General features: G+C 49.2%; 1 protein-coding gene across 8 annotated transcripts in view; it reads right to left on the bottom strand.

The window, feature by feature from the left end:
- Positions 1 to 27,464, bottom strand: part of CAMK2G (calcium/calmodulin dependent protein kinase II gamma) — a 57,485-nt gene extending 30,021 nt beyond the window's left edge. For all 8 annotated transcript variants that reach the window (XM_080926917.1, XM_080926920.1, XM_080926919.1 and 5 more), the window contains exons 1-9: positions 27,302 to 27,464; positions 25,901 to 25,995; positions 13,321 to 13,380; positions 6,093 to 6,147; positions 5,135 to 5,200; positions 1,884 to 1,956; positions 1,634 to 1,736; positions 1,120 to 1,203; positions 616 to 710 (exon numbers count right to left, since the gene is read on the bottom strand). In XM_080926917.1, coding sequence (XP_080783043.1) covers positions 616 to 710; positions 1,120 to 1,203; positions 1,634 to 1,736; positions 1,884 to 1,956; positions 5,135 to 5,200; positions 6,093 to 6,147; positions 13,321 to 13,380; positions 25,901 to 25,995; positions 27,302 to 27,366 — 696 coding nt within the window. In that variant the 5' untranslated portion in view covers positions 27,367 to 27,464. The remainder of the gene's footprint in view (positions 1 to 615; positions 711 to 1,119; positions 1,204 to 1,633; positions 1,737 to 1,883; positions 1,957 to 5,134; positions 5,201 to 6,092; positions 6,148 to 13,320; positions 13,381 to 25,900; positions 25,996 to 27,301) is intronic.
- Between the last annotated feature and the right edge of the window lie 386 nt (positions 27,465 to 27,850).

Below are 27,850 nucleotides of genomic sequence, written 5' to 3'. Positions count from 1 at the left end.
GGAGCAGGAACAGGGAAAGGGAGACAGGAAATTCGTGAGCCTTCTACCCTGAAATGCAGTCTGACTTCATTCCAACTCTTATAACTGGGATACTCTGTGGTACCCAAGAGTTGGATATGGTCCTAGGACTATTCCAGGACCTGTGTCAACTTAAAGACTCGAAAAGGAAGACAGAATAATAAGTGTTAGAGCACTAATGGACCAGATCAGATCAGTGAAGGAAGGGAATCTGACATTTTCTGCTTCGCCTTTCTCTTTCTACTAAGGAGAAAACAGGCTTTGCAATGTGCCCAAGGTACCAAAGCAATGGAGGAAGCCTCTACAATTCTCCCTCTGTCATATAACACACTGCAAAGTTTCTCTATTCTTTGTGGAAATATACCAAAGCTTAATGAGTTCCTTGATTTTATAGCTAACAGGAGCATGTTTTTTTAAAATCTGTTCCCTGTATATAAGGTGGTAAGAATTGAGTCCTGTATGCCCATCCTTGGGTCCTCAAAGTCCCCTGACACCCTGTTATCAAATGACAGTAACACTACCCCCTTGGACAGACCCTTGGGGGCAGGGACTCTGTCCCTGGAGTGAGTGCTCAGCTCTCAGGAAACCCGTCCTTACATCGTAGGCTCCAGCTTTGATCTGCTGATACAGCTTGTGCTGATCCTCATCCCAGAAGGGAGGGTAGCCCACCAGGAGGATATACAGGATCACCCCTGCGAGACAGAACACACAGGTCACTGGGGTCAGCCACCTACCCCTGAGGAACCAAGAAAGGCCATGCAGGGCTCAGAACCACCCAGAAAGGCGAGGCCGAGCCAGAGTTAAAAGGTGGCTGCCAGTCTATAATGCTGTGGCCACTCCTCCTGCTATGTCTCACTCCTACATCACCAAGCCACGTCAGAGACTTCCTTAGTCTATCCTCTGAGGTGTGGATGAGTCCTTCTCCAAGAAGGATGCAACACAACCCAGGAAGTACTTGGGAAGGAGGGCAAACACCGTGACTTCACATACAGCAGACACTTGTGGAACCCAGAAGGAATGAATGGTGAAGCCTCTTTTCTTGTCATCACAGGAAGCCAGGGGCCCTACCACCAAAGAGCTGAGGGTGTGGAATGGGCTTACCGCAGGCCCAGATATCCACAGGTTTTCCATAGGGATCTTTCCTCAAGACCTCAGGGGACAAGTAACCTGGGGTGCCAGCAAAACCTGTAGCAGAAGAGAGGGCAGAGCCGTACTGAACCCACTTTCTCTCCCAGTAAGTCCACATCTGTAATTTCCTCCAAAGCCCTTCTGATGCTGGCTGCTTTTACTATATAAGCTCTCGGCACCCACGCTGCAAAAGATGGCAGGCTGGGCTGTGTGCAGTGCCTGGAATCTAAATCAGAGGGCAAGTACTCGTGCCTACCAGGAACTCAAACAACTCCCCAGAGGCAACAAGAATGTAGTGCTGACAGCAGCCAGACCCACTGTACTGAGTCATGAGAGCCAGGAGGGACCTCAGTGCACCCCCACCCCTCCACTTTCTGAAAACGCTAGGACCATTAAAGGCCTGACTTCTACTTCTGAAAGAGGAAGGCAGACCAGGAAGAGGAGGAAGGGCGGAGGCTGCATTCTCGGAAGACAGGGTCACCCTTACCAAACCAAGCTTGCTGCTCTCCCTGCACTTCGATGGCCAGGCCAAAATCAGCTAGCTTGACCGCAGCACCCTTGCATTTACTCGCCAGCAGCAAGTTTTCAGGCTGCAGAAGGAACAAGGAAAACCTTATGAGGCATCCACCCTAAAGCCCAAAGGGAGCCTACTCTGGGCTCGCAGTACCACTACCTAGCACCAGGTGGCGCCAACAAGTCACAAGTAGGAGGCAAAGGCAGTCAGCCTGGGTGAGTACCTTCAGGTCCCGGTGGACGATGTCATGCTGGTGGATGTGGTTAACACTCTCCAGGATCTGATGTATACAGTGGCTGAAAGAACAGCACAAGCAATATCAGTGAGGGTTAAACTACCTCACCAAAGACCGAAAAAGAAGCTAGAACCCTGGGCTTTTAATGATTATCCAGCTCAACCTATTTTGTTTTCATTTTTTAATTAAAAAATAACCATCGATTTCTGATGGACAATGCGATATTCTACTACAGGTACACCACCACATACATCACCTGCAATGTTTATTCTCTTTAGTGAGAACATTTAAAATCATTTTTTGTAAGCTTTAAAACATTGCCAGGTGGCACACGTCTTTGATCCTAGCACTCGGGAGACAATGCACGTGAACCGCTTGAGTTTGATCAAGGCCAGTCTGATCTACAGAGTGAGAAACCCTGTCTTGAAAAACCTAAACCAAGGGCTGGAAAGATGGCTCAGTGGTTAAAAGCAATGACTGCTGTTCCAGAGGTCCTGAGTTCAAATCCCAGCAACCACACAGTGGCTCACAACCATCTGTCATGAGATCTGAGGTCTTCTACTCTCTTCAGAAACACTCTTCTGGTGTGTCTGAAGACAACTACACTGTAATCATATATAATAAATAAATCTTTAAAAAGAAAAAGCTAAACCAAACCAACCAACCAAGAAAACATTACTAACTATAATTACCTGTTGTGCTTAAAGATGTGGGAACCCATTCCTCCCATCTGGCTGTCAACTTTCCTTTCCTCATCTGAACCCACCCACTCTGGTTTCTGCTCACCACCACTCTTTACCTCCACGAGATCATCCTTTTTAGATCCCACAAGATCATGTGGTATCTGTCTTCCTGTGCCTGGTTTGTCACCGAACATAATGTCACCCAGGCTCACCTACCCTGCCATAACCGACAGAATTTCCTGTACTTTTAAGGCTCAGTAGTATACGCTACTCCTTCTTAAACCCATTCATCTGCTAATGGACATTTAGGTTGTTTCCATATCTTGGTTATTGTGAACAATGCTGTGATGAGCGTGGGTGTGCAGACATTTCTTTAACATCCTGATTTTAATTCCGTCGGGTATTTACCCCGTAGTGGGATTGCTGGATCATATGGCACTTCTATTTTTAGTTTTTCTGAGAAACATCCATACAGTTTTCCAAAAATGGCTATACTAATTTACAATACCAACAGTATATAAAGGTTCTTTTCTCTTCCTTCCTTCCTTTCCCTTTCCTGTTTTGAAGGAGAGTCTTCCTGCTATGAAGCAAGCCAGCCTGCAACCTGCTATGTGACCCAGGCTGGCCCTGAATTCATGATGCTTCTACCTCAGCCTCCTTGTGCTGCCTAAGATATTAACTGCTCTAAAAGTTTCTCATCTAGTAGGGATATAAGACAAGTACATAGATTCCTTCTGGAAATAGCATATTTAAGAGGGCTCTAGATGGGATGTCTACCTAGCGTTTCTGACAATTTTACACTGAAAGAGCTAGCCTAGCTCAGAACCCCATGTTTGTTCCTGTTTATTACAGCAGACTGTCCACCTTGCAAACTCCCCTGCTAGTTCTATAGTCAAATTCCTGGCAGCAGGTGTGAGTTACTTCAGAGCCACAGTTTCCACTTGCTTGGAAAGTGAGTGTGCCCTTCAGGAGATATCTGGCCATGTCTGGAAAGAATTCTGGTTGGTACAGCTTGGAAAGGGGGCTCTGCTGAGTGGTATCTTTCTAAGTTCTCTGTGTGCATAGGAGAGACCTTCATAACAACAACAAAAAAGTATTCGTGCTAAAGGTCAGTACCATTGAGGCTGGGGAACGCTGATACATGCCCAGTCAGCAGCCTCTGTCAGGTGTGCAGGGCAGGACCTGCAGAGAACCCAGGTGTGACAGCCTAAGTAGCCTGCACTTAGTTTGTTTCTCTGAAATCTGGTACTGAGGCTCCTATGAGAGTCAAAGGGTCAATGGATATATGTCATCAGACTTGAACACTGAGGCTCAGGGTCTCCTACAGCTTAGAGCCCAATAGTTTGCCAAAGGAACTTAAAGACTGAGCTTTGGGGGCTGTAGAGATAGCTCAGTGGTTAAGAGCACTGATGGCTCTTCCAGAGATCCTGAGTTCAATTCCCAGCAACCACATGGTGGTTCACAACCATCTGCAATGGGATCTGATGCCCTCTTCTGGTGTGTCTGAAGATAGCTACAGTGCACTCAGATAAATAAAATAAATTATAAAAAAAAAAAAAAAAAAGTAAAGACTGAGCTTCAGAGGCAAGTCGCCACAGAAATGTATAATTAGAACAGAGCCCGGCTAGCAGGGAGAGCCTTCTGGCCAAAAATGGCAAAAGTGCGAAGTGTCCCAGCAGAGCCAGGCCAGGCCCACTGGTACAGTCCTCCCACCCCCAAGCTCCCTGAGCTATCACTGCCTCCTCCCACCCACAGCCTGGCCCTCCCCCACTGGCACTGGAATTCATCTCCACACTTGAGAATTTTTCCCCAGGCTGAGGCATCTGAAGTTGATCAGCAAACATCGGCTGTTCAGGGTTGAGAAATTCGTGAGGAAGCGGCACTCCCCCTCTCTCTAGAGGCAGCCTGAGCCAGAGAAGCTGTAGGCAGGATCACAAAAATCAGGCTGTGAAGAGGAAGAGAGAAGGTGGGCAAAGCAGGCCACACTAGCACCGGAGCACCAAGATGCAGGTGGACTGCCACTGGCTTTGATGGAGTACACTTCCTCATGCTGGGCTGGTCAAGGTGCTAAAGTGACAAAGTGACAAAGACTGAAAGCTCCCAAGGAAGCTCTCCAGTTTCATATCCTTCAAGACAAAAAGGATGCTGCCTCTATCTCTGAGCCCTAGACCCCATGTAAGGACCTTGTACACACCAGAATTTGTCAAGAGAAGAGGCACAGAGAGGGTCATTGGGCATGCTTGTGAGTACATAATAGTGGGGGGAGGTATTTTGGGGTAACAGGATAATAAAGACGACCGAGAGGAGGCTTTGAAAAATTAATCTAGGTGTGTTGAATATTTAACTTCTGATACTATGCACAGAATGCAGCCCTACCACATCTTTCCAGGCTCTTGTTCAGACAAGAGTCCAAAGACTACCCAAATATCTCTCTCTCTCTCTCTCTCTCTCTCTCTCTCTCTCTCTCTCTCTCTCTCTCACACACACACACACACACACACACACACACAATCCTAACTGGAAGAGTTTTGCTCAAACAACCCAGATTCCTCTTACCTGGCATCTGCTTCACTATAATACTCTCTGGCCACAATGTCTTCAAACAACTCTCCTCCGGTAACACTGTAACCAACAGAAGACATGGTCAGAGGAGGCGGGTCCACTGGCCACCTCCAGCATCCAGCAGGTGACAGGGTCATACAGCGAAACAGCTTTTAAAGCCATCCCAACTTGCCATGTACTTTGGGAGCCCAGAGTATGTGTTCATCCTTCAATGGCATGGGGTTTCTCCATGGGCTAACATGGGCTAACATGGGCGCTCCCTCCTTCCTGACAGTTCTGGTTCCATAACCTAACAGAATCGCTAATACTCAGAGAATGATGAAGATATAGGATCCAAGAAAAATACTCTGACCACAAACGTCAGAGCTTTCTTTCCGTAAGACCATCATGGACATCATCTACGGCAGCACAAAGGCAGACCCACTGCTAGAGCTGAAGAAAAATGAGACCACAGATACAGAAGTTCAACCGTGACGATACTGAGCGGGGCTTCCTCGGAGGTAAAGAGCCACTCTTAAGACAGGAAAGAACAACCAAAGTGAAGACAGGCAAACGGAACACCGCCCTTGACTCCTAAAACCTACTTCCAACTTCCCAGAATTTTTAAGGACATACAAAAGAGTCATTATTTTCTCTCTCCAATAAGGGAAACACACCGAGAAACAAGAAACAAACATCTAAACATCTGCACGAATTATGCACAGAACAGAAAGAGGGAGCAAGGCCACCCTGGGGCTCAGGCTCTAGGAGACAGTGATCGAACAATGAGACACTGAGGGGAGTGGCTCTGGGCAGGCACACTCATCCCCAGAGAAACTTCACCAGATCTTTTCCTCAAGCAAGGGGAAGGAGCCCTCAGCAGAGGCTGAAGGCCCAGGTTAGCCTCTCCCAAGCTTTCATTCTCAGCCAGCTGGAGAGGAAGGTCCCCACACCCTCAGAAAGTGGCACTTACAGGTCAAACACGAGGTAGTGAAACCCTTCTTCAGAAATACTGTCATGGAGACGCACTGTAAGAGAGGAGATGGGAACAGAGATTAGCAGAAAAGAACTCAGAAATCCTATTCTCTGTAGTAACCCCACCCAGCCCCATCTCGTCAGCTTCATAGGGCTTGCTTCTGAAGATGCTCCAGAGAAAAGTGGCAATGTGCCTAGTACCCTTTGGGCCACAGGTACACAGTCACAAGAGACTAGTGCTTGGTTTCTGCTACAGACCGAGGCCAAGAGATAGAAGAAAATCAGAGATGGAGAAAAGCAAGACTCTCTCGAGGAGCTAGTCCCACAGAAGGTGCACCTAAGACACAATGTGTGGCACAGAATAGATGCAGACAAGATGGGAGAGCCCAGGGGTTCTTTAGAGGAGCAACTGGGAGGAGAATGAAAGGGTTTGGGGAAAGGGAGAACCCATCAGAAAGGCATGTGGAGCAGGCCACACACATACTCAAGCAACCAAGACCGCAACTGCTTTGAGACAGGGTTCGTGTATATACAACCCCAAATTCAATATGCAGTTGAGCACAACCTTGAAATTGTGATCCTCCTGCCTCTATCTTTCAAATGCTAGACATACAGATATATGTCACCACACCTAGTTAATGTGGTGCTGGGTGATCCAGGACTTCATGTATATAGGCAAACACTACCTACTGAGCCACAATACCCACTGAGTCACATTTTCTGTTCTTCCATATACACCCTCCCCTCCCTTTATTTTTGACACAGAGTCCCACTGTATAACCCTGGCTGGCCTAGAACTCGTGAAGAAAACCAGACTGGCGTCAATCTGAGATCTGCCTGCCTCTGCCCTCTCCAGTTTGGGGATTAAAGAGGCAGTATGCCATTATACCTAGCCCTTATTTATTTTTGAGACAGACTACTGCTGTGTAGCCTAGTTGGCCTAGAGCTTATGGCAATCCTTCTACCTTCTTGTCTGGAGCACTAGGACAACCGGCATGTACCAACATGTGCAGTCGTAACAACCGTTTGCTCAGTGTATACTGTGTACCAGCCTTGGGGTAGATTTATGTCATACACTAGTGATTCTATATGTGTATCTTGAGCAATACCGTGTGCCAGATCTTAGGCTGGTGATGACATTTAGGAAGGACAGAGTGTTCAAGGAGTTTCTTACAGTGCCCTTAGATGACTGCTACTTCCATTTTACAGAACAGAACCACAGAGGCTTGAACTGCAGGTTTCTCGGTGATTTAAATAGTTACTAACTGGTGGGTCCCAGACTCCAAAAGCCAGTCCACTCGACTGCAGCCTGTAAGATATGTGGCCAGCCCATATAGGCAGCAAAGCAACAGAGCCAATGAGAGAGGACTCACAAATGTGCCTACAACCATATATAGATGGCACAAGAGGGCAGTGGGCAGAGAAGGCATCAAGTGCAAGGAAGGGCCGGCAAGCACAACCCTTCTCAATGCCCGCCTCTATGGCTCTCGGGCAAAATAGATCAACTTGATGTCTTCTGAGGTCTTCTCTCTAGCTCTGACTACAAAGCCACCCCTGAGTTAAATGCCAACCCTGAGATCACTCTAATACAATCGGGATTTGTGTTGGCTACCTATGTGGGCGTTCTTGTCTCTCCTCTCACCCAAACTCTTCCTATAGGGAACCTTTGGTTTCAAAGGACTGCCTTCGCGTCGCCGACCTCTGCTACGATCCTCAGCAGTTACAGGAAAACCTTCCAGAGCGTTTCAGGAATGGCCTGACACCAAAGCAACTGGTAGGATGTTGGGCAGGAAAAATCATGGTGCCACTTCCTTGGCAGACCCACACTGCTACACCTTCCAGTGCCAAGCCTCCCTGAGGGCTGGGGCACTTCCTGTGTCCCCTTCAACCGAGGAAGCAAGAGCAGCCAGAAAGCAAAACACCAACTCAGCTGCCACAAGGTACTGAACACAGCTCCCTTTCTCACAGGAGGAATGAGGACTCAGAGGCCTGCCAGGCCCGGATCCAGGGCTAACAACCACATTGCCCATCCTGTCGATCTTATCTGGTTCTGCAAACCTCACTTCTCTGGTGTGCAAGGGACAGGGAGGGCTTTTAGAATGAAGGAGCCACAGTTAGATCACCTGCTGCCCCCCCCCCCACACTGAACCCAGACCCTGTGGAGCTCCCCAAAGCCTTCTTCCTTCCCCCTCATTTCACTTCTCTGGTCTCAGTCAGTGCTTCATCCCGAGTCCTGCTGCGGCTGCTCCTGTGCTTCCAAAAGGACTTTCCATTTAATTAAAAAAATTGCTATGAAAAAGCATTAAAGTGTGTAATACAAATAATCCCCTGGAAATCAGCTGTCCCAGAAGCCAAAGACCAGCTTCATTAGGGAGCTGACTAACAGTAGCAAGGTGCTGAGCTGACAGGACAGCAGGTAGCATGCTAACAACCACTCCCCAGGGAGCCCAAGTGCCCTGTCCTGCTGGGCTTGGCCTCACCTGGACAACCTCCTCCCAATACTCCAACCCTCCCAGCACTGCAGGTCTAGGAGCAGGGCCAGAGGCTCAGACACCTAGGTCTTTGCCCTTCTGGAGGAAGGCCACACACAGAGTGCAGGTGGGCGGGGATTAGCACAGGAGCAGTAAACTAATCCTTCCAGGCCACCCTGCCCCAAAGGTTCTGATATAAAGCCCAGGCACGACAGACTGGCATGCCAGGACAAGGGGGTTCTGAATGACACTGCTATCTTTCTTTCTTCTCTTTTAATTTGTAAAGAAAATTAATAGGAACTAAGGGCAAGGAAGAGAAAATTAACTGTGCCATGTTAAGCACAGCTGATTCTTGATTAAAATTAAAATGACTATGATTTAATTAAGCTGTTCCTATGTGCCAACCACTGTGTTACTTTTTTAAGACAGCACCTCATGTAACCAAGGCAGGCCTTGAACTCACTACCTAGCCGAGGATAACCTTGTTTCTGATTTTGCCTTCTCTGCTTCCTCCTGAGCATTGGGATTATGGGCACATTGTTTAGCTACACCTTGTTTATGCAGTCCTAGGGATTGAACCTAGTGTCCTGTTCATGACTGGCAAGCGCTGTGCCAACTGAGCTACATTCCTAACCCATGGGAACTATTTTATGAGAGGACTTTACTGAATCCCCACTTTAATTCCATCAGACACCCCCACCAAAGGGAGAGGAAACAGGCTAAAAAAAAAAGTTCAAAGTCACACTGTAGAACTGAAAGCCATGCCTTCCCTGCCTGCTCCAGCCATTCTAATTGGTTCAGCATATTCATTAGCTGGCTACCCTGAAGCAGAAGCTGCTATATGTGGAGCTGTGAAGAGAAGAAGCCAGGCCCCAACACTAGGGAGCTTACCCCAGGAAGAAGATAACAGTCTCCAACTAACAATTATACAAATATGTAACTAGTTACATAAATGGTACTATAGACACATGAAATAATGTCATCAGACACCCAGCCCATTTTATAGTAATTACAAGACACAAAGACCAAGATGACCAAGCCAAGTCTACAGACAGGAACAAACCATGACTGCAGTTCAGCAATAAACCTAATTACTATACTCTAAAATCAGTGGGGAAAGGGACAGATCTACAGAAGGATTACTCAACACTGTACACTCTCATGGACCAAGAAAGCTACAACCCAAGTTCTGTGACTGGCTATTTCCAATTCCTCACAAACTACCAACAGTCTGCCATATTTACTTTGAAAGTCTTTCTCAAAACAACAACAACAACAAAAGCAATACTAAAAAGGCATCTGTTAAAAATGTCTGTAACTGGGGCTAGAAAGATGACTCAGCTCTTGCAGAGGACCAGGGTTTAGTTCTCACACCCACCTTGGGCAACTCAGGACTTCCTGTAACTGTCTCCACCGGTATCCAATACCTCAAGTCTTCCAGGACACCTGCATTCACTTTGCCCATGAATGCATGCACACACACACACACACACACACACACACACACACACACACACACTTAAAATTAAAATAAGGAATGCTTTCCAAATGTCCTCAACAATAACAAAGCAGGAATGAGCTGCTACTACTACTACAGGGATCTCAGACAGAACTCAGTCTGTCCCCAAGAGGCCATCTGTAGCTGGTGTTAGCCTTCCCAACACGGAGGAAAGATTAAGGCGAGCTCAGTCACAATGTTTCTTTTTTCTTTGCAAAAATGCTTTTGCTACATTTACTATCAGCTGAATGGGTCCTGGGCCCAAGGTTTACTGCGGCCAGGCTTGAATAATTTAACAGCTGAGCTGGGGCAAGGGTGGGGGAGCTGGGATTCAGAATCTCTGCTTGGGTTTGTATGCTCTCTGTCTCCCACTATCTCCCTTTAAGAACCCTCTGCTGACTCCACAAAGGGACACAAAGGACAAAGCAGGCAAGCACTTAGGGGTTAAATAATTTGCTGGAGTGACAGCCTCTAAATAGGAAGTCAGAATCCAAACCCAGCGAACCTGACTGCAAAGTCACAAACTGACTGATGGACCACAGACCAAAGCATGAACATCACCTGGAGACCTTGAAGCTGGAAGAAATCTCAGCTCCCCTCCCCCCTCCCCCGCCAAGACTTAGTGAATCAGGATCTGAATTTTGACATGATCCCTGGCTGATTCATAAGCACATAAAAGTTTGAGAAGCACTGCTTTAAACCACAGACGCCAGGCTGTGATCGAAACTGCTGGAGCAGCTCAGCACGAAGGAAGACAGAGTCTATTCATTAGAGGAATTCAGAACAGAGAGCAAGCAGATCACAGGTAGCATGCACTCCATTCAGACTTCAGACCATCAGCCTTAGCCAGCTCCTCCGCACAACTCCCTACAACTAGCCACTCTCCCCACACTCCGAGTTTAACAGCGGCACCTTACTCGTTCGCTTGTTTTTAATTAATTCTACTTTTTAATAACAGTTCACGGCAAGACTGAACAAAAGGTTCATATACCTCTGACTCCCATGTACAGGTTCATGAACATCCCATACCAGACCTACAATGATGCATCATGACCCAGAACCCACAGTTTCCATTAGGGTTCACTCTCCCAACAAGTTCTAACTCAGCACAAAATATGTACTAACGCTACCAAGTCTGACAACAGCCAGAGGCTGAAGATCTGATCTCTGCTCTAGGCCTTTTTATCCGTGCAATTACTGGATGGGATGAATGTCTGTCTCTCTCTGCATGGAGTTTAAAACGGTAGAACTAAATAGTCTGAGGACGTAGCAGTGGGGAGAAGAACAGTGAATGAAGGGCACAATTGGTCTCCTCTCAGCCACAAGCCAGGTTCAGATCCATGGCAACCCATGCCTCCTGGACCAAGAGCTCAGCCACATCTCTAGGAGTCCTGGTTCCCACCAGAAGCCAGAGAGTTCAGCCAGACAATGTTCTCAGAACAGTCCTGGCTTGCCCTTCTTTCTGTCTACTCTTAACCCAACTCTTCAGACCAACACATGCCTCAGGACCCATGAGCTGCCATAAAATGGAAGACTTTTTGGCAATCTGAAAAGTCACCAAAGTTGACTTTCCCATGCCTGCTTCTCCTGGGTGTTACAGTTTGACAACAGTTTAGACACAGGGAATGTATGGCTCCTCCCTCTACCTTTATTCTGAGGTAAGTGCAGAGGGGGGAAGGTATCAAATCGCACAAAGTGAGAGGTTATAGACAATATAAACGTGTTTCTATAAATAATAACAGGAAGGCTGGAAACTTTTTAGGCTAGGCCCCTTGTCACCCTTCTTGTTGACTTCTCAGTTGTCATTCCTAAATCCTCACCCTCTCATGGTCAACCCAACACGTCCCAGATGAAGCAGAGCTAAGTCATTACCTCCACACAATTCACATATGCTACCTCTCCCAATGGTGGGCAGTAGGTAGCTTCAGAGCCAAGCCTTTTGGTTCAATGTATGAAATCTCATTTTAAAATATTTGAAAGTAATAAAAATACCATTTGCAGCACCAAACTAGCCAAATTTTGTGATGAACACGCCTCATTCTGTGATTGTTTTTCTGATGTTTCTCTCTATCTATGGCAGCATACTGGTGAAAGTCTAATCTCAAAGGCTACCCAGGAGCTCCTGCAGCTCTTGGGCCATCCCTGGCTAAGGACACTGGTGCTGTGAAAGGCACCGCAGCAGGTGAAGCAGAGGCGATGCCAATCAGCTTCAGGTGTAACCCAAGTTGCTGATTGTGATCTATAAAGCCTTGCAAGATTGCAGTTCTGGTTACCTCAGGGCTGTTCTTCTCTCAGTGCGTTGGAGCTCCACCTCAGCTCCTCCACACAGAGGCTCACACTAAGCCCTGAGATCTGGAAAGCCAGAGGCTGGGTGGCTTTAGAGGCAGCATCAAGCTTCTTCAGCGATCCTCTCAGCCCTACCACCAAGAGCTACGCAGGCAGCCTCTGGGGCACTGTGGGAGCCTGGATACTCAGGCCATGCCTGAGGAGAACACGTGTTGTCTTTTGTGATGATTCAGGGATTTCAGGAAAACCTAGGAGATGCTCCCTGCTTCAAGTCAACACTGGGCTTTCTACTCAAATACTGTAGTCAGCCCAGATTCTGTCCCTTCTGTAAGGAGCAACAGATCAGAGCCAACACTTTTGGCAAAGACTTTTTCAGCTGAACAATGTAAAACTGAGCCAGAGTGGGCTATGGTAGGCGAGTCTCCTCAGGCTTTAGAACAACCAACAATGTGCTCTTGTACCCCAGCTGGGGTGGGAGCGGGGAGAGATCCTCTCAAGCTTTTCTCCTTCCTCATCTGAGCAGCCCTTGCCATTCCTTCTCCAGAGAAGCCAAGCGGGCGGGCACTGTGCTTCTCTGGCTCTACGGAACACAAACAGGAGTGCCATGGAAACCCCCAGAGTGTGCAGGACACTTCAAGAGAGACAAAACTCTTTTAGGTTCAGGAACAAAATTCTGAGCCTTTCACGAAGGCTATGGATGACCTCTGGTGAGGGATGCTGGCAGACTGGTAGCCCGGAACCTCACACATTGAGGACTAAATGTCAGCCCAAAGACAGAAGGAGAAAGAATTTGAGATGGCACAGCCAAGGAAGCACCCAGGTCTCTAAACAAAGCCCTAAAACTCACCATCCTATTCAGGCAAATAAGACACCAGGTGAAGCTCCATGACCAGAGGTAACTGCACAAACACAAAGCCAACCTCTGCCCTCCCTGTATTCTATGAAATGCTCAGACTCTGCTAGACACTCACCAATGTTTGGATGTTTCAGAAGTCGGCATATCCGGGCCTCTCTTTCTAGTTTCTGATGATCTAAATGAGACAAAAGTAAACAAAAGTCATTAGCCATCTGTTCTAGCTCTGGCTACCTGGCCATTCTTAGTCCTTTCTCAGACACCATCTAGGCATTTCTGCCAATTTGTTGTGACTACCCATTCCTGGTGAAGAAATGAGATGGGGGTGGGGGGAGGGCAGGGGGGGCGGCTTGGGGTAAAGCACCAGTGAGTGGCACATTAGAATTTAAATCTAGGTCTTTAGTTAAACCTTGGTCTCCTTCCTCTACAACAGATATTTCATTGCGTTAGGGTGCTAAGAATTTAGGGGAGGGTGTAGCATATGTCTTTAATTTCAGCGTTCAGGAGACAGAGGTAGGCAGATGCCTGGGTTTAAGGCCAGCCTGGTCTACAGAGTGAGTTGTTCTGAATACCAACAGACCTCCCTCAGCCACAGTGGATATTTGAAGACTATCAATTGATTTACATGAAATTCCAGACAGTACCAAACACTTCACAAAAGCCCTGCAATGGTAGGTATGGTGGCCATGTCTCTAATTCCTGTGATCAGGAAGGAGAGACAGGAGGAGCACCAGTTCAAGGCCAGGCTAGGCTACAGACTAAGACGGTGTCTCCAAACCCACGGACTGAGAGATATAGTTCATTGTTACAGAATCTGTCCAAGCATGTTCAAGGTCCTGGGTTTGATCCTTAGTATTATAAAAGTAAACAAACCCCACAACTGAAACAGGTGTGCACACACCTGTAATGCCAGCCCATCAGGAGTGGAGGCAAAAGACAAAGTGCAAGGAACAGAGAGGGGGGGAAAAACACTGAGGCACCACAACAGCTGATCAATCTGATAACCACGAAGGCCACTAAGTGACTAACGGGCAAGTAGCGTATGCTGTGTGGATATGTGGATGAGTCAGATCCTGAGTGGGATGGAGCGGGATGGCAAGAAATCTGATCGCGTTACTCAGACAACATGCAATTTAAAATTTATTAGTTGCTTATTTCTGGAATCTTCCAGAAATTTGGATCACAGTTGATCATAGGTGACTGCAACTGGAAAGCCAAACCAAGGATACAGGAAGGCTAAGCCGAGGTCTACGGAGTCTGAAACATAGCAGTCACCATGCTAGCTCCACGCTGATTCTCTTACGTGGTCCTTTTAACAACCCTAAGCACAGTGCTGCTGACAGGGACGATGTGGGTGATCAAGGCACCGATGAACTGAAATAATAGCAATTATGGAATCAGCAACTGGTTCTAAAGCTCTTGCCACCAAGCTTGACGACCAGAGGGCTCCCCGGAACCCACAGAGGAGAGAATCAACTCCCACAGTTATTCTCTTATCCACAACCACACACACATGCTGTGGCACAGGCACATATGCACATACATGTGTGCACACACAAGTAAATACGTGTAATGAAAATATTTTAAAAACAATAGCAGCAGTAGGTGGGATTGAAGAAAGGCTTGCCGCACACGTGAGGTGTGTCTTCATGCTTAACTATGCAGCTATAGGAGACAGAAAGAGAAAGGGACACATATTTTCTCCTCTTCGGCGTGCTCTTAGGTCTGAATTCAGAGAAGCCAAGCCCCAAAGCAATGTGTAGTCAGCATTACTGTTTCAACTTGGCCAATGTCATGTCTTTCATGAAGCCTCTCCCCTCTCCTGGGTAGGATGTGATTTTTTCCTTTCCTAACCATCTCCCGGTTCTTTCACGGCATCTCTCAGACTTCTCACAACTGCTATTTAAGTCCCTAAAAGAGGGTTCCTGGTTCTAAGTTGTACTTGCCAGAGGTCTTTACTATGCAAACAGGGCTCAGTAAGAGCTTGACCTTAGCAGCAGCAGTAATTAACCATCACTGGATAAACTTTACTGAATGCCAGGCAGAGTCTGGACTTCACAGAAACTCTGTGAGGAAGAGATCTGTTTTGCTCCGTTACATATATAAGGAAACTGAGGCATAGTAAGAGAGAGTAACCTGCCCAAAGTAACACAGCCAGAAAGATGATGAGGCTTAGACCACCCATTCTCCAGACAGAGAGAAGGTGATGACATCACCTGGAGACTCCCAGGTGTTAGGGAACAGAATCCAATCCAATCCAGCTCTCCAGGATAATCAAGTCCTCCACTCTGCCTTTAAGGCAGAGCCTTATGTAGTTCAGGCTGGCCCCCAAATCACCACGCAGCTGAAGATGATGACTTCACGTCTCTACCTCGAACGCTGCGATTATAGCTGTACACTACCATTCACGGTTTATGCAGTGCCGGGTATTGAACTCATGTCTCATACAAGCTAGCAAAACTACCAAACTGAGCTTGCCTCTCCTGATAGGGATTCCTTCCTATCTTACCTCTACTCTACTCACCTCTATTTTAAAGTGTCCCTTCAAAGTGTCCTATAACCCACTCAATGGTTGTGCCATGTAGGGGGTCCGATTATTCCTTATTTGTTTTTGGTTTTTCAAGACAGGGTTTCTCTGTGTAGCCCTCATTGTCCTGGAACTCACTCTGCAGACCAGGCTGGCCTGGAACTCAGACCAGGTAGCCTCTGCCTCCTGAGTGCTGGAATCAAAAGTATGCACCACCATACCCAGCTTGATTACTTCTTTTGTAGATGGTAAAACTAAGGCCCAGAGAAGGAAGAAGGGCATCAAATGCCAGCCAGTCACTGTGAGAGAAAGCAAAGATGGCAGAGCGGAAGGAACTCCCTTACAATGTTTTCCAGTCACCCTCAGCTTCATCCTAAACCTTCCCTCTAGCAACAGCTCTGCTTTGTAAGAGGTGGGGACAGGCAGAGATTAGTTCCTACTACACAGTTAATCCATCCCAGCTGCCCAAGATCTGGGTCAGGCCTTTCTTCCCACCTTCAGGTTCAGCATGGCCAACAACCAGGACGTAGCCAGGAGAACCCTGTATAATTCCCAATTCCCAATGTTTCTTGGTATCTCTTGGTCCCTGATAGAAGGCCACAGACTTCGACCATCTCAAACACTCAAGAAAGCAGCAATAAACCTGCTTGATGGGGGTGTATTTGTTCCTCCCATATCTAGACATATGACAGGGCAAACCACATTTTCTCCTAGCCCTGGTCTTGAAACCAAGACATCAAGCAAGCCAACTGCACCAACTGCAGACACCCTCCCCGCCCCCCATCTCTGACCATTCAGCTCACCACCCTTGACCCACAGCTCTTGGGCAGGTGTGAGAGAACAGCATCTTGTAATGTGGAGGTGGCGAGGGAAGGCCTGGAAGATTAATGTTTATCTCTTCTCTTAAGTCTCTTACTGGCTAATGGTTACAGCCCCACAACAGCGGCAACACTAAAAATAAGGACAAGTGGCTTTACCAGTGACTCAGAGCAGAGGGAAGACAAGAAGCTCTCGGCTCCTTGAGGGGGCTTGCCCAAGGTCCAGCTTCCCACTTAGTCCAAGCCGAATTCCCAAGGAGCCAAGCCTCACTCTCTTGGCAAGACTCATAGCTTCTTGGAACCCCAGAGCTGTGCTTTGGTCTTTGCTCTGGGTCTAAGCCACAAGGTAGAGCAATTAACACATTGGGTTTGGAAGGGTTGCCACTCCACCAACTTATTAAATGCGCCTGAGCCTCATTCACATCTTCACAAAGTATTTATTGAGCTCTTTACCCAAGAGGCACTGCTCTGAAGGTTGAAAAACAATGATGAACAAACTGGTCAAAGGGGACACAGACTCAAGAAACTCACTAGACCTGAAGTTAGTGCTATGCACAGCAGGGGTCAGGAGAAGAGCTAAGTTTAAGTAAAGTGCAGGGGAAGCATCAGCAAGATAACATCTGACTAAAACTGAAAGGTGGCAAATGAGCCAGTCACTTACCTTTTGGACAGAACCCATCCATCCAGCCACCCACCCACCCATTTATGGTGAGATGGTCTGTCTTTAAACTTGGTATGCAACCAAAACTGTCCTTGAACTTCTGATCCCTTTGTTCCTGCCTGTTAGGTACTGGGGTTATAGGTACCACCACAGCCCATTTATGTGCCTAGGATCTAATCTATGACTTTATACTTGCTCCATATGCACCCCATCAACTGAGCCACAACCCCAGTCTGTAGTTTCATACTTCTTGAACAGAAACAGCAATACCTGAAGATTAAAAACGTTAACTCGGTAGAGTGCTTAGCACACTCTTTTCCAAGGGTCTGGTCTTTTCCCTTTGTCCATTTTTCATATGTGTGTGTGTATGTGTGCCCTAAGTGTGTGCATACACATGCGTATATGTATACATTTTTGCATATGAAAACCCAAGGTTAAGTCATCTCTCTCTCTCTCTCTCTCTCTCTCTCTCTCTCTCACACACACACACACACACACACACACACACACAGGAGATTTTCTGTGTAGCTCTGGCTGCTGACCAGGCTAGCCTTGAACTCAGAATTCTGGGATTAAAGGCATGTGCCCTCCACCCCCCACTGCCCCACAGGTTACTCTTTTTACTTACACCAAAGTAGGGTCTCTCAATCAAATCTTCTAAAGCTTGTAAGTGTGGTTAGTTTTGCCAGCTAGCCAGCTTGTTCTGGAGATTCCCTATCTCTGTCTTCCAAAGCTAGAATTCCAGGTGGGCCACCATGCCAGCTCAGCATTTATGTGAGTTCCTGGAGATCCACACTCTCGCCCTCACCCATGCTTACAGGACTAACACTTTAGTGATGGAGCCATTTCCCCAGCTCGAGTGCTCACCCACATTGCCAGTGATCACAAAAGAGTCAGAGGCTCTCCCTTCCACCTGGGCAGACACTGAATGTGACTGCACCAACTGAACCCTCTGACTTCTTAGGATTCCCTTGAGATCCTCCATTGTCATTCTGAGGTGAAGCCTGTGCAAGTCTACAGTTGGCAGATGAAGTCAAGCAAGAGGGGGGATCACTCAGAGAACAAGCCAGCCCAGGAGTGCTTGACCACAAGATGCCTCCTCTTCCTCAGTCTTACTGGCTATGGCATCCTGCCATCCCCAAGCTCTCTGTTCAGTGAGCCATGTGGTTTCTGCCTACCACAGTCTCTTACACCATGACAGCCTGACCTATCTAGTGGTCACATCTCATCTCTTTCTCCCCAGACCTCCTATTCTATAGTCTTCTCAGGACTGTTCTACACTAGCAGGAACAGAAAATTTTTAGAGTACCTTTTTTGAACACAGCATCCTCAACATTAAAAGAGGTGAAGCCATTGAGCTTGCTTGGTCCATGGTGGTGGGACCAGGCCTAGGCTTGGCATATCAAGGGAAGGAAAAACCAGCAGGTACTCTTGCCACAAAGCCAGCCTCCCTCCTTTCCTCAGTGACTACTTTAAAGTAACTTGGATCTTCCCTAGCTGACCCTCCTTCTCACCCACCTTTCTGTAAGGTTCCTCCCACCCCACAGCCCAGCCCCCCCTTCCTGTTTGACAACAGCCACTTCCCCCCTCTTTACACAGGGCCACTTCCTGCCCCCCTGTGTGCTATTGCCATGGAGACCCACCCTGCAGGCCTTCAGCCTAGCTACAACCACAGACAGCCCTCTTGCAAGGTTTTCTCCCTTAACTGCCGAGGTAGCATCAGGATCAGAAAGCAGAAGCAGCCTTTTTAGGAGCCCGTCCCAGCTTTCCTGGCCTTGCTTGGGCAGAGCCAGGCCCTGGGAAACAGGGATAACTGGAAACACTGCCTCTTCAACCTTCTGCCCAGGTGCTTCAGGACTTGGTCTAGAACACCACAGGTTCACAGGCAAGGCAGCAAGCAAGGAGTGACCAGATATGGCAAGGGGAGCAGAAATGGTAATCAGATGGTAAGACAACTGTAACAGCACTCAGCAAGTGGCACAGAGAACCCCACAAGTGCCTCTTCTCTCCTGCACAACAGACGCCTACTCCAAATACATCTGCCTTCGTTTCTCAAGGATTAGAAGGCCAAGAGCACTGGCCACTGATTCTCCATGGCCCTGCCAAGGACCTACACACTGATTTAGCAACATTTCTCTAAAACCACAAAAGCCAGCACTAGAGGTCTGTTATCACATAAACATACAGCCTTCTGCAAGTCAGAAAGGACACAAGACCATGTTATGGCTATAAGGACTCTTGTTGAGTTTCAATCTCAATGACATCTTTCCCTTTCCCTCTGCACCCCTGTGCCTGTGACCTCAGCATCAGGTGTGAGAAGCCCCCGGCAGCCCCACCGATTTCTGACCCCAGATGGAGGGGGTCTCACTTGTTGCCCTCCTGAGTCAACCACCTTCCCTTTGCACACAGCTGAAACCCTGCTCTGACTCCTTGGGCATCACTCTGAGGAACAGAAGCCAGGGCAGTACAGGGCTGCCATGACATGATCCACCTTCCCCTGCTGCTTATAGGCAGCATCACCCCATGGGCACCAATGAGAGAGGATCTCCACCCACAATCCCACTGACCTCCCCATGACACCATGATGCTAACTAGATCCCTTCCTCTTTGAAGGTGCAAAGAATCTCCGACTGAAGGAAGTACAGAGTCTTCTAGTGCCTTCAAAAGCATGCATCTGGAACTGGCTGGTGGTTATGAATACAGGGGAGCAGTACCTGAAATGTACCCATGTTACCCCCTCTGGCTCTGTCCCTTACACATACAAATACCCTGCCTCCAGCTTTAACTCAAACAGTTCTAGTCAGACAACAGAAAGTCCTGAGCCTCACCATGGCCTCTGGCTCTCAAGACAAGAAAAGGCTAACCAAGGAGGGAGAGGCAAAAGGCGTCAAGAGTTCAAGCTCCAAGCCAGCTTTGACTGACAAAATCCCCATGGGGTCACTAGCAAGTCCCAAGAAGGCAAGGCTTGTCTGTGGGTACTATGGCTACTTTTTAGGGTCAAAGCAGGGTCAGCTCCATGCCCCTCGTGGGTGCCCCTAGCCTTTGCCCACTGTTTTGGTGACATTTCCTTCATGGTAACCAGCCCCAAGTAAAACATCCCAGGAAGCAGCCCCTAAAAATAGCTCCTCCCAGGGCAGCAGCAAGGGAGGGGGAGGGGAAAGAGAGGGAGGAGAAAAGAGGGGAGCAGATGGGAATCTGCTGTTGCTGATGGTGATAGGGCTCAGGAAGTAGAAATGATGTATGTGTGGGGGGAGTGGCTAGAAATGCCCCCACCAGAGTTCCAAAAAAAATGTGGGTACAGAAGACTGAGGTGGTGGGAGAGGTTTATTCTGCTAGGCTTAGAGTTATCTGAGGTGCTGGATAGAGAGCTGCAGGCTAACATGAAGATTCATCACAGACTAGAACCAGTGTTTAAAAAGATAAAACCCTACCCCTTGGGAGGTGGAGGCAGGAAGATCAGGAGTTCAAGGTCATCCTTAACTACACAGTTTGAGACCTGGGGCAAAACACAGAGCAAGCAGGGAGGGTTGATACAGCTCAAGGGGATTCAAAGACCATACAGCCTAAAGACTCATTGTTCTGAACACCAGGAAAACTCTTGTATGTACCTAAAGCTCAAAACAAACCCAGAACCGATCTTCTATGCCTCCACAAGGCAACATCTGTCTGGGTATGTGCAGGTGGTGAAGGGCCTGTACAGAGGCACTCGAGAGTGCAAAGTACCCGTCACTTTCTGTCAGCACCCTCTGGCACCCATGGGATCAGCCTCTATCTGCCTGCCAAAGCTGTTCAGGAAGTAGCAAGCCCTAGATGGGGAGTGGGAGGTGACCACACCTGGCCCCACTCCCTGCTCCAGCCTCGGGGAAGAATGGGGCCGGTCACTCCCCTCTAGGGTTTCAGCACAGCTCTGACAAGGATATAATGTCAAGCAACAGAAAAGAAAAAAAAAAAAATCAGGGTCCTCTTTTACAGAACGGGACACATTTTAACCTGCATTCCACCCAACACAGCACCCCAGTTCCTTCTGGGGTGGTGGGTAGGAGGACAAGGTGACAAGTCAGTGTCCTGTAACTAAGTTCCACACCTCTCATCCTGACTGTATGACAGAAGTAGCCAAGCAGAAGCCTTGGCATGGAGATGAGACCTCCACCCTGCGCCCCCGCACACCCCATGCACGGCAAGGAAGCATTCAGTGGCACTCGGTCACTTATATGTGGGAAGTCATTTCTTTGTGTCTAAAAATCAGCCTATTTTATCCTCAGCTGAAAAGCTTGTTTTTACACAGAACCTCCCCTCGAGCCTCAGAGGTGCAGTACACCTTCTAACTGTTCTTCCCATCCCTAGACCATCCTGGTCTTCTCCCCTCCCCTCCCCTCACCCAGGTCCTTAACGGGAAAATCTTACTTGGAGATACCACAGGGGACACAAATGTCATGGGGGCTACTCAGGCCAACACCAAGGGGGTGGGGACTTTCAGCTGGCGCCATTCAAGGGGATCCCATTTCAGTCCCCAGGGCCAGCTGGACCCAGAAAGGGACAGCCTTTACCCTTCTGGTAGCCAACATACCACACAACATCAGATACTCAGCCTGCCAGAGCCTCAGACACAAAGTAACACCCCAAATGGGGATACAGGGTGAGTCTCCTAATCACCTATCAGTTCAAGTGCACAGATGGCCACATGACAGCTGAGACCACCTGAGATGCCACGTGAAGAAGGCTGGGCAAAGGAGTTCGAGGTGAACCCCAGGGGATGCCAAGAGTGACTGACTGGGGCAGTGGTGGTGCTACTGCTTTGTGATTTTACCTATTTTGTTAGTGTTGAGACAGGGCTTTGATATATATCCTAGGCTGGCCTTGAACTTGTGGCAATCATCCTGTCTCAGTCTCTATAGAGTGCTGGGAATAATGACCAGTGCCACCATCTATTAATTTCTTAAACATGGCTCACAGGTTACCTGAAGCAAATGTTAAACACGCAGATGCTGGGGACCCTAGGCCTCTCAAAGCAGAATTTCTGAGGACAGACGCCAGGGAGCTGCTGTCTTAACCAGTACTCAAAGTGAGCTTCACCGGCACTGAAATTGAAAGTCACTCCTTAGAGGAAATCCCAGAAGGGGTCCTATAAGGCCATTAATGACAAGAAAAGAGGAGTCATAAACTAAACTGCTTTATGCCCCAAGCATAAGTCTTTATCTGTTCTCTCCAAAGCAGCCTGGCCACCGAAGCAAAATGGGGGAACCCACGTCTGGCAGGGTCCAAGTGCTCCAGAAACTTGACTCTGAGTTCTCTGGGAGCCAAACCCCAAAAACAAGCACAACTGGATATCTAGCCCTCTTCATTCATCCATTTTATATGCACACACCTGCTGTGTATCAGGTACTTTGCTAGCCTGCCTACACAAAAGCAAAGCAAAAAAAAGTCTTTCCTCTTACCTCCCAGGTCCTCATGGAGAGGAAGACTTTTCTTATACCTAGTTTCAGCAGAAATCTCCTGACATGAAGTATACAGACAAACGAATAAATAATGATATAGCAAATGCTTAGCAGATTTCATAACACTGCTTCTGGTAGCATCCCTCCTCAGGCCAAGGGCATTACTCTAGTATTAATTTCAGTCAACAGATCTGGAATCCAGATAATCAAAATATGGAAGTTTCTTATGGTGCTCCAAGGGTAAATACTAAGCTACACAGAAATCAGAAAGGACCATTTGTTGCCCTTCAACTGGAGCAATATGGAGGAACTGCTTTGGATATAAGCAAAGGGAGCAGGATATAAAATGTTATGCTCTACGAGGTGAAAATCTGTATGCATATGAATAAAGATAAGAAGGGAATATGAAGATTTAAAAATAAAAAAAAGACATAAGGGCTCAGGCTCTTTGGGGGGGGTGCTCTTAAATCTTAAAATAACGTCTTATCATTGCCGTCACCTGGCCCACTAGATCCTGCATCCAAGCCTATTTTAAATGCCTCCTTCAGCCTAGTAGAGCTAAGCTTAGAACCATGGGCTCTCCTGTACAAGTCCCAAGTCCCTACCCATCACTGCACTGAAGCAAAAACAATGGTGTTACATAGCATTCAGTGCCTATGCGTCCAGGCTTGCAGATAAAAAACCAACAGGACACTCAATGCACACCTGTATGAGCAGCCTATTTGATAACTCAGCCACCCATGTTGGCTTCAGAGGCCAAAATGACAAGAAAGTATAGCTCCCGCAAGAATGCTTCCTATCCAGATGTGACACCCAGAACACTGAGCTGCCTCTCTAGGGCCTCTTGGGCCATCTCATTATGGACAACAAGGAAAAGCAGCCCTCTACACTTTCATGCCTTTCAGCTCGAAACACAGAAAAATCACGAAAAAAGCAAATCCTCAGGAAATCCCGGCAAGTACAGCGGGCCTCTCAGACCTTCACACTGGTGACCCTAGCGGGGCAATGACATTCCCAAACACAGAAATCCAACACCTTCGGAGCCCTAGACAGACAGACAGCAGCAAGTGAAACCCAGCCCCAGCCCCAGCACCTTTATAAAATATACAGCGTAAACTGAGAGGCTGCAAAGAAGCCATGGTTTTCACTCCTGAACCCATGGGTACCAGCCCAGTGTGGACCTTGACCCAACCCCTGTGGCAACACCCACAGACCAGCATACCACCTCTAACAGTACACCCTCCGGCTCTCCCGCCTCCAAGCAGCAATGGCACCTCTACATTCCTGACCCCTCTTTTTGGCATCTGAGCACATCCACAAGCTGCCACGAGCCTCTGTCCCAAAGTTAACCTGGTACATAAGCCAAAGCCTCAGTCTTGGCACAACCATCTCTCAAGTGGGGGAGTTGCTGCTGCCTAACACACACCATCTTATTCTAGAATTCTCAAGTTGAGAAGAAAAGCAGAGAAATTAAATCTCATCCAGCTCAGGAGAGGAAAGAACACCAAGACACCAGTTTGGAAGGACAGGATAAGGCAGAAAGGCTATGAGGAAGGGAAAGGAAGGGATGTGCTTATCCCACAGGCTGAGGATAAGTTTGAGTGGATATGGAAGCAGCAGATTATGGAAGCTCAAGGTTGGTAGTTCCAGCCACCATAACCATCGACCTTCAGACACCCAGTTTTCAACTCTCACCTTCCTATCCCTCTCTCACTCCTGGACCAGTGGGCACATAGGCTGCACCATCCACTGAAGACACCAGATATCAGCCACATTTCTGATATGCCAGGGCTTGCTAGGCTGTGTGGGCACAGGGAGAGACCCATCTTCACCTCATTCCTGCCTGCCCCTTCCATTCTTAGTCAGCGTGTCTGCCAGAGAACGCAACTACTGTGTACCCCCATCCCACAGGAAGAGGAGGGCATCTGACCACCCACATATCTCTATGACAACCACTGCCTTGGACTCAAGGTTCCCAACGGAAAGAAACTTAAAAGCCAATGTACATGAACCATATGAGACAGGAGATGCAGCCGGTGGGAGACAACAAGACAAGCCTTGGTAACAGGAACAGGGGGAGACACCCAGGCCAGAAGGCGAACGCAGCCCCATGGAACAGGTCCCAGAACTGCCAACAGGACAGAAGCCCACTGTCATTCCTCTAGAGCTTCTGGGTGCTTGGGACATCTATTATCTTGCCCTAGCAATGTTCACGTCATTATTGGCCAAAGATCACATCTTCCCCAGGGCATCTGTCCGGCTCCTAATATATTTATGGGAGTCCTATTGCCCGGCCCTAATTCCTTTCTCTGAGTCGAATAACCTCTGTCACTGTGCTGTGTACCCTGAAGCGCTCCAAGACCAAGTCACCTCACGCACTGCCGGGTCTACACCTATCAGATGAGGTGAGTTTGGCGAGCACCCAATACCAGCTTCAGAGATGTACATCTGAAGTGTTAAAGACAGGCCCTGGCTTCCCACTTAGGTACTTAAGACTCTCACAAGTGAGGCTCTAGGGCCTACAGGGTGGATTCTCCCACACTGAGGCACTGCAGCTCCTACTCAGACCACACCACTGAGACTGAGAGACCATGAGGTATCACCACACTCTGCCCAGGACAGACTGCAACTGCTGCTTCACCGTTGAGTTTGTAATTTGATCAAAAAAAAAAAAAAAAAAAAAAAAAAAAAAAAGGAATCAAGTTCATCTGGCAGGATTTGTTCCCCAGAAGCCCTCGCCAGGAGCAGCCTCCCTGATGTTTACAGATTTCCTTCCCTTGGGAGTCTGTTCTGCCGCCTGGTGGGCAGGGGAGGCTAGATTCATCAAAACTGCTCATTTACGGCATTTCCGCCCTAAGTTACTACCAGGGCGCAGGGCTAGGACAAGCCTGCAGTATAGCAGTACTGCCCTAAAGAGAGGCTTGAAGTACCCTAAATTAAGAACTATTCATTCAATACAATATACCGCCTCTCAGTTCTCCACTGAGAACTTGAACTTCCCCAGACCTTTGGGGACCACTCCAGCTACCCACAGCTACCCACAACTTCCCACATCTCTTAATTTTATTTTATTTTTCCCCTTCCTGAGCACTTCCAATTCCCTCACACCTCCTGGTCTGGCTTCTAAGTCCACCCACCTTGAAATTCCAACTCATCTCCAAGTGCTAAAGCACATACTCCCCCACCTCCCAGGGTACCTGCCGAAATCTAATCTCTGGAGGGATCCTCAAAGAGAGGCCCAGACAAGACACACTCACCTCGGGCGGACAACTTCTTGGTATTGATGATTTTTGCTGCATACTCCTGCGTAGATGTCTTCTTCACACACCTTCGGACCACTGAGAAGGCACCCCTGAAGGGAGAAGGGGGAAAGAACTGGGACTCGGAGCCAAGCAAAGTGACACACACATACTTCAGATGAGGACAGCCATGCTCCCATCACCAGACTTGTAGTGACAACCAACAGCTAATGTAAGAAAGGTAAGGCCACCCCATGGCCCTACACAGATGCGGGTGGACTACTACCTGGCTCCCACCCCGTCATCTAATTCCCGGGCAAAGCAACAACCTCAACCTCAGACTGGTGGGCGATGCTTCAAATACACACCTGCTGCACCTCACTGTTTGCCTTGTGGTCCCAGCAAAGGCAACCAGGAGAGAAGAGAAGGAAGAGGGAGACCTTGTTCCTCCTCTCAGCAGAAATAATTGAAAGTAGGGAAAGGGGAGATTAAACAGAGGGTACGATTTCCGAGAAATTTCCCTTAAGCCTAGGAGAAAGTGAGGCTCAAGATCCGCTAAACTGGCTTAAACCCACAGCATCCCAGCTCAACTGACAGCAGGGAAATAGAGGAAAGACAGCTCAGATTCTGACAGCAGTAACTCCTCTTTCCCGTGCTATTTTCCTCTACGTGACCCGCCAAATGGGCTGCAATCTCGGGCTCTGGAAATATCTAGGGGGGCGGGCAGAGCGGGGGCTGCAGTGGCCAGGCTCTGCACCGCGGGTGGGGGTGGCGGGGACCGGGGCTGCGGCGACGGCCAGCTCAGTGCGGAGGGGAGGGGGATGCTGCGGCTGCGGCGCACGGCTCCTGGGACCACTGCAGGGATGGGGGGAGGGGCCGGGGGTGCCGCAGCACTGCCCAGCAGCAAGGCTGGGATCCTGGAAGCCGCACTAGCGGGGGGGCGGGGCCCAGCACTAAACATCTCCCCACACCCGGGCACCGCAGCGGGGCTGGAACTGCAGAGCTGGGGAGGGTCCTGAGTGCCAGGCGCGTGGGAACTGAGGAGCCGGTGCTGAGTGGGCTCGGCAGCCGTGTGGGGAGGGGGCGGTGGGCAGGCTGGGTCGAGGGAGGGGAACGTCTAAAGGGTGCGGGAGGGGCGGGGCTGGAAGGCGCCCTGGAGCAGTCCCGGGGCTGCAGTTCCCGCGGCAGCGCCGGGTGCAGCAGCCTGGCAGCTGCTGCAGGGCGCGGAGGGGGCTGCGGGACCGGGAACCCAGGGCCAAGGGGCCCCGAGGCAGCACGCGGGAAAAGCTGGGGGTGGGGCGGGTCGAGGGGGCGCTGCAGCGGCCGGTGCAGGGCCCGGGGGGTGGGGCGAGAAGCCGCATAGCGCCGGGACGCCCGGACTAGGGTGGGGGACCGCCGCGCGTGGCGGGTGGGCCGTACTTGCCGAGCTCCTCGAAAAGCTGGTAGTCGTCGGTGAAGCGGGTGCAGGTGGCGGTGGTGGCCATACTGGCGGGCGGGCGGACGCGGCGGTGCAGCCCGCGCCGACGTCGGTGCACAGTCACCGCCGCCCGGCCGAGGGAGCAAGAGGAGGAGACGGGGCTGAGCCCGGCAGCACCGCGAGACTTTACCGGAGAGAGCGAGGGAGGGAGGGACACCCCCGCGCCCGCCCGCCGGCCCCGCCCCCAAGCCCCGCTGGCCCCCGCCCCGCCCCCGGGGAGGGGCCTCCCGCCGTCGGCCCCGCCCCGGGAGCCGCCCGAACTGGGCCCCCTGCGCCCCAGGGCTAGGGACGCGAGGTCCCCTCTCCCGGCCACCCACTGGGACCGACGGAACTGAAAGAGTCCTCCAGCGGGCTCCTTCCAGGGCGGACCCTGCAAGAGCTCAGGAGCGAATGTGTGAAAGTGATTTTTGAGTAGTGTTTGGTCTGGACCACCAAGGTCTGGGGAGAGGCCCCACACGTGGGTCCCAAGCCTGCAGCCTGAACCAAGCCGG

Source organism: Micromys minutus (assembly GCF_963924665.1).
Source record: "Micromys minutus genome assembly, chromosome: 12".
In the NCBI taxonomy this organism is placed as follows: Eukaryota; Metazoa; Chordata; class Mammalia; order Rodentia; family Muridae; genus Micromys; species Micromys minutus.
The sequence above is the reverse complement of the archived record's forward strand: the minus strand, read 5'-3'. Positions and strand labels throughout refer to the sequence as shown.